This window comes from Xenopus tropicalis, chromosome 1 (genome assembly GCF_000004195.4).
Source record: "Xenopus tropicalis strain Nigerian chromosome 1, UCB_Xtro_10.0, whole genome shotgun sequence".
In the NCBI taxonomy this organism is placed as follows: domain Eukaryota; kingdom Metazoa; phylum Chordata; class Amphibia; order Anura; family Pipidae; genus Xenopus; species Xenopus tropicalis.
Window position 1 is genome coordinate 48,371,956 of NC_030677.2, and position 12,716 is coordinate 48,384,671.

Genomic DNA, 12,716 nt, shown 5'->3' on the forward strand with positions numbered 1-12,716 from the left:
TTTTTTTTTCATTACAAAAATAATTTATTACATAAAGTTTATCCACAGTTTAGTTATATTATGTATACTGCTTTATAATTACTATTTTACAAAGATCCAGGGATAAACTATGATGTATTATTTGAAAATTTTAAAAGCTCTGATGTTTCTTCCATCCTAAAAAAAAAAAAAAAACATAGAAAATATAAAATTAAAGCCAAGAGATTAAATACTAAGAATAATGAATTAAAGGGAAACTATACCACTGAAAACTGATCATATGTAAAACCTTGCTTCGTCTAAATAAAGCATTTTCATAAATAATTATCATTTTAATTACTAAGGGCTGTCCTCTGGGATCATATTATTCACAATGCACACAAACAAACCAAGGGCACACATAAATGTTAGGTCACACCAGCCAATTAATTGACAGCTTTTTGCCTTTTACTCCCACACATCTTCTAGTTACAGTTAAGGTGGCCATACACGCACCGATATTATCGTACGAAACCTCGTTTCGTACGATAATCGGTGCGTGTATGGCATGTCGGCGAGTCGACCGATATCGCAGGAAGCTGCCGATATCGGACGACTCGCCGATCGGACAAGTTTGAAAATTTTGATCGGGCGCCATAGAAGGCGCCTGACCAAAATTCTCACTTCAGAGCTGAATCGGCAGAAGGAGGTAGAAATCCTATTGTTTCTACCTCCTTACCTGCCGATTCAGTCCTGAATGGTGTGTGGCGGATCTTACGATGTTTCGTGCGACCGATGGTCGCACGAAACATCGTCGGATCGCCACGTGTATGGCCACCTTTAGAGCTGCATTATTTCCTGTCAGGTGATCAAGGGAAAAGATGTACAAAGACAAAATTTAATGATATTTACATATATTCCACTTTGGTATTAATCTTTAATAAGCTGCTGGTTAAGTATTCATTCTGGGGGTATAGTCTCCCTTTAAAGGAGAAGGAAAGGTAAAAACTAAGTAAGCTTACTCAGAAAAGTCTATGTGAATACAGCCATAAGCACTCAAAGAAACACAACACAGAATCCTCTATCAAAAGAAACACAGGATTTATTTTCTTACTTTGTGTACACATGTTCTTCTGTTTTAGATTTCCTCTTTTAGGGCTCCTTCAGGTTTGGGGCAGGAGTGTGCTCAGTTCTCTCCTCTCCCCTCATAAAAATGCATAAGAACTCACTGCCCCCTCCTTTAGGAATGTGTGATCTGAGCTTCTAACGGCTATAACTGCAGCAAGAAGCTACCAAGCTAAAATAGCAGCTGCTATTGGAGGGAGCTTCTAGGGCTGTAACGCTTTCTGCTGAATAAATATAGTGTTCTAGGTGGCACTAATGTGGCAAATCTATTGGCAGTAAAATGCCAAAATGCATTTCCTTCTTATTTAAAGGGAAGATTTTGGCAGTTTTTCAAACATATTTTTATGCAGTTCAAACGGGGTCGAAATGTTTTGTTTTTTTTTAATAAACTTTTGACCATGCAAACCATGCATCCAAACACAACATTTTCTATTTCTAAGTCTACCCTTGTGCCATTTCCCCAACAGTTTGATAAACGTCAATAACCCTTGCAGGACTCTATGGTTCCTTTATATATTACAGGTATGGAAAAATGCTCTGGGAACCCATTACCCAGAAGTGTCCTGTTAAAACAATTTGTCCATTCTAATTGATTTGACTCTTCTCTTTAATAATAATACACTGGAGTCATCTGTCAACGCTGTGCAACCAAGTATTGCTTTTATTCCTGTACCTGCAGCTAGCTTAAAAAAAAAGCTCATTGCTAACTGGTTGGTATGTGTTACTGCCCAGTAACCCATCACACAAAGAAAAAAAATGCAGAATATACAGTGAAGCAGAAACATAACTTATATCTGATATCTTTTATATCAGTACTTACATTTTAGTTATTCTTTCCATTCTTTGCTTTGTAGTTTCCTGCAAGCACATATCATTATTTTTTGTTTTGCAAGTAAAATTTCATACAAAATGCTCACTGTACAATTAATCAAACACTTTCCTTTTCAAGGGCTTCCCTGTTCTTTTGACCCCACAATGGAATTCAGTAAATCACTTGCTAGTTTTACTTACTTTCGACTCTTCTGTCAAGCTGCTATAATTAATGTCAATAGCTATGGGAGATGTGTCTGCAGATAACACAGAACTGTATCCAGACGACTGATGATGACTCTCTGGAATATCTGCCTTTGTCTTTAAATCTGTAAAGAAGCGTAAGTTAAATTTAACCTTTGCCATCTTTTTGCAAAGTGAGCTATCAGGCAGCTTGATTTACTATAAGCACAAAGTGCAAACAATGTTCAGAAACAAAATGACAAAAGTTTTTAAAGTTGCTCTCATGGTTCAGTCTGTAAAACAAGGGATGTGGAATAGAATGGTACAAATGCCATTTTAGTACCTTACCATTTTGTATGTAATAGTTTATTGCACCCTGTCAAATGCTTCCATGGTTTCTGACAGATTAAAAACATACTGTTCAATTACAATGAATTTAGTTATATTTATATTATTATTTATATGATACAATATCCAAGGGTCTGATACCACTAAGGGTCACTATGTGAGTCCCCTAAAAAAACATTTGTCTAGAAATGATTTCATAGGTAGTGCTAAGTAAACTCATATAACAATGTAAAATTGCTTCATGCTCTTTTGAGTACTTTGCAGTTTACATGTTTTTTTCTTGGACTTTGTGATATTTTGTGTTCAGCTAACATGAACACAACAAAGCATGGTCCTTCAGAAAGTGGACCAACAAGGTAGGAAAGTGGGCTGCAGCACAACATGGAATGACCCAACGAGTAGGTAAGACGCACATTTTATTTTCTTGGGTTTTTGTATATATATTTTGAGATATTATTAAATAAACATAAAGAGCACATACAGAACCATGACCAACTTTCTTATTTAAGAATAAGAAACCATAAAATTAGAACACCCCTATTTAAAATACCATACTATAAAATATAACTGTTTCTCAAGGCAAATTCCTAACAGAGAAAAAAACCCAGAACCCCTGCATTGTAGCGGTACTAGCGATCAAGTAATTTTGAGACTCATTTTAAGTCAACACTAGATGGCAGTACAACTACACACTGTAATGAATAAAAAAAATATAAAAGGATTCAAAATTAGTTGTAGTACTAGAAATAAAAAATACAGCAGCTGCCTAACACTACAATAGAAGTTATCTTCATGTCAATCTTTGTGTTATTTCAAATTTAAATAAAGATATTAGCACTATAGAGTTTCTAACAAATAAAAAAGGACAAAACAATTATTTTTTATTATTTAGTAATGTAAATATTGTTATAAAACAATGATTCTATCTACATGATAATACTTTGATATGAACATCGGATGATGAAAATATTATGAAAAACAATTACTGAATATTAAACCTTTCCAACAAGAAAAGTCTAAGATTTGTAGATTGTAAGCTCTTTTGGGCAGGGCCCTCTTCACCTCTTGTATCGGTTATTGATTGCTTTATATGTTACTCTGTATGTCCAATGTATGAAACCCACTTATTGTACAGCGCTGCGGAATATGTTGGCGCTTTATAAATAAATGTTAATAATAATAATAAAATAATAAGATGGCTCATACTCCTGTGCAGTTTTTTGACCATAAAAATTAAAACACCTCATCAATAAACAAGCTTTTTTTTTTTTTTTTTTTGTAGGATGCACACTTTTCATAGATATCTTAAAAACTGATATACTCAGCAGCTCATGAGCTTTGACCTGTGCATAAGAGACATGTATGCTTATTAACTTTCTAAAATTCAGAAGTTTCACTATACCAACTTACTTGAACAGATCTCATTGGCCATTCTGCTGGATGTACGATGCTCACTAATACGGGCAAACTCAGAAGGTAAATCACTCTGTAAAATAATAGCAAAGGAATAAACATTATCTATCTAAGCTAAAATCCTGATTAGCTGTTTAAGGAAAGAACTTTAAATTATTCTATTTAATAGGTTTAATATTTAATAGGTCATATTGATAAGAAAATGCTTTCAGAACAAAATACAAAAGGCACCATCTAACCTATGGCAAAAAGAAGGTGATTCAAATTTAAATACACAGGAAATATTTATCAGAATGAATAAAGTGGGGTTTGTTAGATGATTAATAGTATGGTGCTGCGCCAGTGCCACAGGTTTTCTGCTTGTAGTTATGAATAGAAATGTTTTCTTAAAGAGAGAGAACTTGCACCATTTGTGCCATTATTTGATGTGGGTAAACCCTTAGCAATGGTTCAGGAAAACTACTGAAGGGCAATCACAGCCCATATTTTTAGCATGCCCTCGAAGAGGTCTCACACACCTGGACAGGGAACTGTGCAAGGGGGCCATGCTTCTGACGTTTCTTCTAATGGCAATAACATATAGCTTGGAACTAAGTGCATTTGCAAAATAGCAAGATTTATTGCAAAGGTGGAGGCACTGGTCCAAAATGTTTTTGGACAATGACACCTGTTTTAATAAAAGGTTCACATCATACTGCAGAGCTTATTACCTAATCTATATACAAACATACAGAGTGCCTACACCTGCAACCATTACCACTGTCAACTAAGCAAGAATATAGTGAATTAGCACACTCTCAGGAATACACTGTGCTTGGCAGTGCCTGTAAATGAAGCAAAATGGTATGTGGTTTGCCCAGTTATTCATAAATGCTTAGTGCTAAAACACAGGGCCCAAATATTGATCTTTGAGATTAATCACCTTTTTTGACTGCAATAGTCTTTCTGTTTCCAGAAGGAGGACTCGGCCGAGGAGGTTATTCCAGTCTGTCTCATCAATAATTATTTTTCCTTTCAAACTTGCCTCTAAAGATTGCAGTCTCTCTTCTACACAATCAAGCCGTTGAAGCTTCTCTTGACATTCAGCAAGCTGTTTCCTTAGTAATTCAACCTGCTCTGAATTGGGAGTCTCCTCCTGCATTATAATGTCTTTACATTACAAAGTGTAACAAAGTTTGACAAAAAAACCCATACTTTTGTCAATCTATACGCCTATTCGTGCTTAAACAAAATTAGTGACATTTTGATATTCATGTGTAAGTAGGAAACTTAAAATAATGCAAAATCCAGCGCAACGTATGCTTAGGGTGAATCAATGCTGAGTAAATACATAAAAAATATTACTACAGATTTTACCGCGGTTTCAAATGGGCTGCCAATTTCACGTTGCAAATGACTGTCCTCTTCACAATCTGAAGTAGGTTCTTCTTCCTCTGCCTCTTCCAAAAGTGCTGACTTATAACATTTAGTCTGCAGCTGAAATTCACTGCCTGTATGACGCTCAACCAGTGGCTTTTTCTGAAGCACAAGTTAAACACAATGCATAAATAAAAAGCTAACATTTTTCAGTCTAAATTTTATTTTTACTCAATATCTTAAATGATGACTAAAATTTTCACTCAACTGTTTACAATGTCAAAATCTCAGCAATACCTGTTTAATATCCAAATGCTGACACAAACCTGCCTATGTATACATATACCTTTGCATGCCTGCAAACAGCAAAAATTATTTGTATTTAAACCAATCCCCAAAAAGAAATCTGGACAAATTATGACAATATCAGTTTGATAATTTAAATTATGGAAAAGACATATATTGTGAGTAGATATAAAGTGAAAATCTCCAATACAGTGCAACATTATTAGGGATATCTAAATTTTATCAGCAAAAAAATAATACGTTATAGTGCCCTTTATTTTCACCGTTTATTGGTGGAAAACCATATGTCATTAATAAATCATATTCAATAACTGTTCAAAGCGTGCAGACCATTTTAAACAAACTCAATAACTATGAGGCAGTGCAACAAGAATAATAAAACTCTATACATTTATGAACAGGCCCTCAAGCTTCCATAATGGTGTAAAAAAATAACCAGACAATTGCACATACAGTTCATTTAATTATTTGGTGATTATGCTTATGAGAACCCCACTATTATTATTAGTCTTCCACCTCACCCTTTAATACTGGCATCATATTCATATAATTCATTTTAAGCACAAGTGAATTAAACTTGAAGAAGCTATACAGGTATTGGACCCCTGTTATCTGGTCCCCGTTATCCAGAAAGCTCCGAATTACGGAAAGCCCGTCTCCCATAGACTCCATTTTAATCAAATAATTCAGAATTTTAAAACTGATTTCCTTTTTCTATGTAGAAATAAAACAGAACCTTTTAATTGCTCCCAACTAAGATATAATTAATCCTTATTGGATGCAAAACAATCCTATTGGGTTTAATTAATGTTTTATTGATTTTTTAGTAGACTTAAGGTACTGAGATCCAAATTACGGAAAGACCCCTTATCCGGAATACCCTTGGTCCCGAGCATTCTGGATAATGGGTCCTATACCTGTACCGTAATATATGTAGTTAATTGTCATTACAATTTTGTATATTAATCAGTAATTTTGTTGAATAAGAATTGGACTGTTTGTTAAATCTAAAAAAAAAATTTTTAAAAAAATAAACAACCGCAATTATGTCTAAGCTGCACCACAAACACACACATAAATACGTCATGCAACAAAAACACACAATGCATGCACAGAAAATGTATTGTCATGTATAATTCAATGTTTGCTTGCTTGGACCTACCCTCACTCTGCACACAAAGTTCTTAAATATAGAAGGAAATTGTGTATAGTAAAAAAGCATGTTAATCAGCAGTATTTGTGAATCTTTATAAATAAAAATATATTATTGCATTAATACCTGTTGATTACAGTCATGTAAGTCCTGCTGATTGGCAAGCTGTTTAAAATAAATGTTATATATTTAAACACTATGGGGGCCCTTTACTAATGTTCAGATTTCTTTTTTTCCCGATTGGGACTTTTCTGAGATTTACTATGTGACAAAGCTGCGAACATTTCAAATCCGCAATTCGCCATCAAAAACTTGTTGAGATCATGTAGAAATCAATGGCAGATGTCCCTTTCCTGGAAGATCCACCTTTGCTTCAAATTGTTCAAGGTTTTTAGATTTTCGACGCTGTTTTTTGTGCAACAATTTGAAAACGTTGCAGTATTGTTACTTTTTCCCGCACGTAGTTTCATTTCAGACTTTTTAAGAAATGTCAGACATTCGTGGAAATGAGTTTATTTGAATTTAAAAAAAATGGGGAAATGAAGAGTTTTAGTAAATCTGTCCCATAGTCTCAGTACCTTTTAGAGTCCTTTCTCAGGACATGCGAAATATGAGACCAGAACGTCAACATTTTTGAATGCCAAGGAGTGCTCCTCATACTGAACTGTGCAACACACACACACACATTATAGTAGGGATGCACCAACCCCTGGATTTGGTTCGGGATTTGGCCAAGATTCAGAATCATTGAAATCATGTGACTTTTGGTCATGTTGACACAGAAGTAAAAAAAATGTTGAAGGACGCGCTTCTATTAAACCGTTCTTTTGCCTAATTTGAATATGCAAATCAGGATTGGCCAGACCAATTATATATAGTGTGTGCTGCACTGACCCAATACAAACCCTAAAGAGCTGTCCAGGCTTCAATCTGAACGCACTAAGTTTAGAAAATCAATTATAAAAAAAAAAAAAAAAAAAAAAAAAAAGTGTTATTCTTTTTGAATATGCTATGTTTTGTACAGGTGAACTTTCTATTTGATTCTTGTATTTTGAATGATTTGATAAATCGGTTGAAACAAAAACAGGAATCACTCACCTGGGTTGACATTTCTGTTTTCACCGATAGTTGAACAAACATGTCTTTTGGATAAAAAACTTCACACTGATCTTTAGCAGAAACAATTTTTTTAACTGGCTGGTTCTTGATCTTTAAAAATAAGAATTTCCAGATAAGATTATATATTGTTGAAAATAAAAAGCTAATTACAAGCAGAAAGAAGATACTAAAATATAAACACTAGTTACAAAAGTCTTGTTTCTAGTACAGAGACCTTGAGACAATGCAAACCACAAACAGTGCATATGTTTGGATAGCAATACAGCAGCACACAGCAAGTATCTATTATCGGAAATACTTCGGATCTTGGGTTTTTTTTGGATAAGGGGTCAGTTATTTAAAGCTTCATTCCTTGATACTATTAAAAAAACATTTAAATATTAAAAACCGAGTAGGATAGTGGTTTACCATAAACAGTAAAAGGTTTCATTTTATTAGAACACAAAAAACTCAATCTAGTCAAAGAAAACTGGCATTTTAAAGCTTCCTGGATAAAAGGGCTTTACAGATAAAGAGATTTCATACACTGATCTTTGTATATAGAATAACCTATAGGCTGGGCTGTGCTGTGCAGACCGGACACTTCTGTAACCCATCAATCAGTGCTCCCTTCAGTATACTTGTGATTGGTCTGAAAGTTAGGCTATATGGCCTGAAAGTTAGGCTATATGGGTGAGTTTAGACAGCACAAGAGTATATTCACATGCTCTTTTCTGGTAGCTAGGAGAATGAATCTAAATCTCCAAACAATTAGGCTTCAGTTAAGAAAAACAAGTAGGTGGCCAAGCTATATGCTAGTGTACACTAAAGGGAACATTTATCAAAGGTTTAGGTTGGAAATCCATGTTTAATTAAGCCAATGCAAGCTTTCAGCTGATGTATGATTTGACAATCAGTCATATGATAAGAGTTTTTCGGTTCGAGAAAAGATGGTTTTTGAAATTCTTATTATAAGCCAAATTGATTGGAAAAGTTTAAGCTGCAGCTTAGATCAACTAACATACCATTAAATTTGATGCAAACTATACTTTTAAATGTTAGGATTTGAATATTATACAAAAAATTTATACACAACAAAAAGATAAATATGCTCCTAAGTGTTGCTTAATAGCACACCTTACATTCTACACCTTATTACAACAATGTAATAAAAACAACAAAGTCACAACGTTTCAACCAGGTCACAATCTGTGACCTTCTCTTCTTGACCAAACCTCCCTCCCCTAGTTGTTCCTTCAAATCTCACTTCTCATACTGTAGTCCTGTTTTAATCCTACTACTCCTACCACTCAGTTTAGACCAATTCTTTAATTTTTCAGAATAACAATCTCTGCACTAAAATTGGACTAAAATGTCCACTGTACTGAGTTTTCCATATTGTCTTGTAGTTTTTATGGTAAAAAGGGGTTATAAACCCAAATATAACACCTTTGATTTTAACAAACTTTCCAATATATATTAAATAAAAATATATATCAGAAATTCAGTTAGAATTGAATAGATTTGCTATGGACCTCAACAGCCAAAAAACAACTGCTCTTTAAGATAACAATTTTATTATTACAGGTATAGGACCCCTTATCCGGAAACCCATTATCCAGAAAGTGCTGAATTACAGGAAGGCCATCTCCCATAGACTCCATTATAAGCAAATAATTCTAAATTTTAAAAATGATTTGCTTGTTCTCTGTAATAATAAAATAGTACCTTGTACTTGATCCCAACTAAGATATAATTAATACTTATTGGAGGCAAAACAATCCTATTGGGTGTGGAGTTTTAAATTATGGAACAACACCTTATCCAGAAAACCCCAGGTCCCAAGCATTCTGGATAACAGGTCCCATACCTGTACTTATCTTTCTGTTCAGCCCCCTTCTACTTATTTTCCAGTCTCTCATTCAACCCACTGCCTGGTTGCTAAGGTAAACATGACCCTGGTAACCAGATAGCTGCTGAGATTCCAAACTCAAGAGTTGCTGAACAAAAAGCTAAATAAAACCAATTGCAAATTGTCTCAGAATATCAATGTCTATGTCATACTTAAAGTTAGGTGAATAATCCCTTTAAAGTCATTATACTACTATAGGAAGGAGTTTCACCAATAGCATAGCAAAAGTGATGGTAATTTTTCCAATTAGCTACCTATAGAGGTACTGTAGTAACATTCACTGGAAGTATAAGTCACTTTGATATCAGGAAATTATTTATCCCCTGTAAGGCTCAATTAAAACCTACCAGTTTTTTCTTTTTCCTCTGTCTTCCCTTGATCAAAGTGCAGAGTTTTTGAATACACTAGAGGACATATTTTTCTCAAACTCCCTTATTATGTAACTATTAACTACTGATAGTGTACAGTATTTAGCAAAAGTATCCTCTTATGAAAAGTAAACAATAAAAATCTGTACCTTGTTCTGACCGGTGATTTCCTTGTGTTTCTTCACAACACAGTCAACAATGTCACATATTATTTGTATTTTCCGTTCAGAAAATGAACTCTGAAGAAATTGCTGTTTTGTTAATATAGGTTTATAATTAAAAACATCTCTAAGAACCTAGAGAAAAAAAAACACAAGGAAGACTCAGTATTTGATAACAGTGTACTATGTACACTGTACAATGCAAACAGTGTACAATGCAAACAAAATTACATTTTGGAAAAGGAGACAAAATTTTTATCTGAACTAGCTGTACTGTAAAATAACTATTATTCCTGATAGATTACTTTACTGTGGGAAAACTAAGAGGCTAGAGGTATGAAGAGCAGGCTTTTACTTTTTATTTCTGGCTAGTGCAGCTCTTTTAAAGTAAAAAAAAAACTTTCCATGTTTTTTGTTAGGTGCACAACCTAACACACTCATGCTGTGCGTCACTGATAGGTTACACCTGCTCTAACTGGCAGGTATGTAAACAATTTGCAATGCACTACTGACCAACAGCATGTATGAGTTATTTGCAGTTGCCTTAAAATTAGATCGAGAGCATACTAACAAACCCTTCATATCTCAAAAACCATAAGAAAAAAATACAAATTGAAATTTCATTTTCTTTTCTCTTTCTTTGGTTTACTTCTTCTCCTCTTCTTTCTTTTTTTACTTCCACCTGTTTTTTCATCATTCTGCTACCCCCCTCCTTTTCAAAACTGCACTTTTGCCCCTTAAACTGCTCCCCACCCCCTCATTATGCTATCTATACCATTCCTTAACAGAGTTCTTAAAAGGCCACTCTGTTCCAGAAATGTATATATAAATGGAAACAACAACTTCAAAGTTTCTTTTTTTCATGAAAGCCAGAGAAAATCAGAAAACTTTGATAAAGAACTGCTTCAATCTCTGGCTGTTCGCATTTGTAAGCAGCTCTTTAGGTCTGTACATATCTCTGAACAGGGTTGGGATTTGGGTTCACTCTCTTGCAGACTCTCCAATCTGCTTAGCATTTTACATCGATAAGAATACAGCCTGGTGCACAGAGGGCTACAATGACACAGCAATGATGCATGCACTTAAACTCAGATTCAGCACTGCTGATTGCCCTCCATTTACAAAAACTTTACAGTTGCATGCACGTCAACTTAAGGTGGCCATACACGTGGCGATCTGACGATGTTTCGTACGACCATCGGTCGCACGAAACATCGTAAGATCCGCCACACACCATTCAGGGCTGAATCGGCAGGTAAGGAGGTAGAAACAATAGGATTTCTACCTCTTTCTGCCGATTCAGCTCTGAAGGGAGAATTTTGGTCAGGCGCCTTCTATGGCGCCCGATCAAAATTTTCAAACTGGACCGATCGGCGAGTCGTCCGATATCAGCAGCTTCCTGCAATATCGGTTGACTCGCCGACATGCCATACACGCACCGATTATCGTACGAAACGAGGTTTCGTACGATAATATCGGTGCGTGTATGGCCACCTTTAGACTTAATATACACTAAAAGGCAGTAAGCAATTGACAAGGTCCACTCCACTTATTTTTAAGCTTGCCAGAAAGTATTTATGTATTAGTGAATAATGCTTCCCATGTGGAGAAGGTGTTTCCTAAACGTCTCCATACTGATTCAATATTAATGTGAGAACATACATTAAAATGAAATAATATGCAAGGTGAAAGTGCATCAGTTAGATAGCATTCCACTGATCAGGAAGATAAAGCAGGTGAATGGAAGTGCGCAGTGCATTTATCCTTAAGTTGAGGTGATCCTAAGGGAGATTTCATAGTAAAGTGCTTGGAGTATGTGAGAGAGTTGGAAATCATGCAGCACAAAAGTGCATTCATTCCTGCTGGTCATATTCCTAACGCGTTTTAGCACTGTGTAGCCTCAGTTAACGAAGCTACTTCCTGAGTGAATTTCACACGTGTCTATATAAGACCGCGTCACTACAGTCAAACTTACCTGGTCTTCCATTTCGCATGAGCCTACATACCGGAGTATATAAAACTCAGCAGCACGTCAAACTGCTAAGACCCTCCATGACCCATTATTACGCATATGCAACCACATATATGGATGAACATAATTCCTAAGCCACTCAATTCAGATATGATACATAAGAATACATGGGCAAAAATAACATTACGGTACAAAGATTACTGATCTTAGAATACAATTTACCTTATAGACTGCTTCAATAAATCTCAAATCGCTCTTAGTTGCGAGCTCTATACCCAAAGAAATCAAAATCTCTGCAATGCTTGTGGAATAGCATGTGAATGTGTAACTGATGATAGGCAAGAATGCAGAAGGATCTCCTTTAATCAATCTGTGGAATTTAAAAAATGTTAAAAAATAATTTATCTATGATTAAAATTAAGCATGGCAGGTGCTAGAAATACTCATTGCCAATATTCATACAGTTCCCATTGGTTTAAAAACTAATTGCTGGTAAGAAAACTGTCTTTTTTAAAGATAACATGACATTAAAAAGAACTGACCTGTATAAAGT

The 12,716-nt window shown here is 35.0% G+C and overlaps 1 protein-coding gene across 3 annotated transcripts in view; it reads right to left on the reverse strand.

Moving 5' to 3' along the window:
- cep44 (centrosomal protein 44kDa) overlaps nt 1-12,716 on the reverse strand; it is a 15,130-nt gene continuing 2,414 nt past the window's right edge. For all 3 annotated transcript variants that reach the window (XM_031901743.1, XM_012965471.3, NM_001079085.1), the window contains 9 exon segments: nt 12,386-12,533; nt 10,180-10,326; nt 7,751-7,861; nt 5,194-5,355; nt 4,760-4,972; nt 3,835-3,910; nt 2,095-2,222; nt 1,904-1,941; nt 1-156 (listed from right to left, as the gene is read on the reverse strand). In XM_031901743.1, coding sequence (XP_031757603.1) covers nt 108-156; nt 1,904-1,941; nt 2,095-2,222; nt 3,835-3,910; nt 4,760-4,972; nt 5,194-5,355; nt 7,751-7,861; nt 10,180-10,326; nt 12,386-12,533 — 1,072 coding nt within the window. In that variant the 3' untranslated portion in view covers nt 1-107.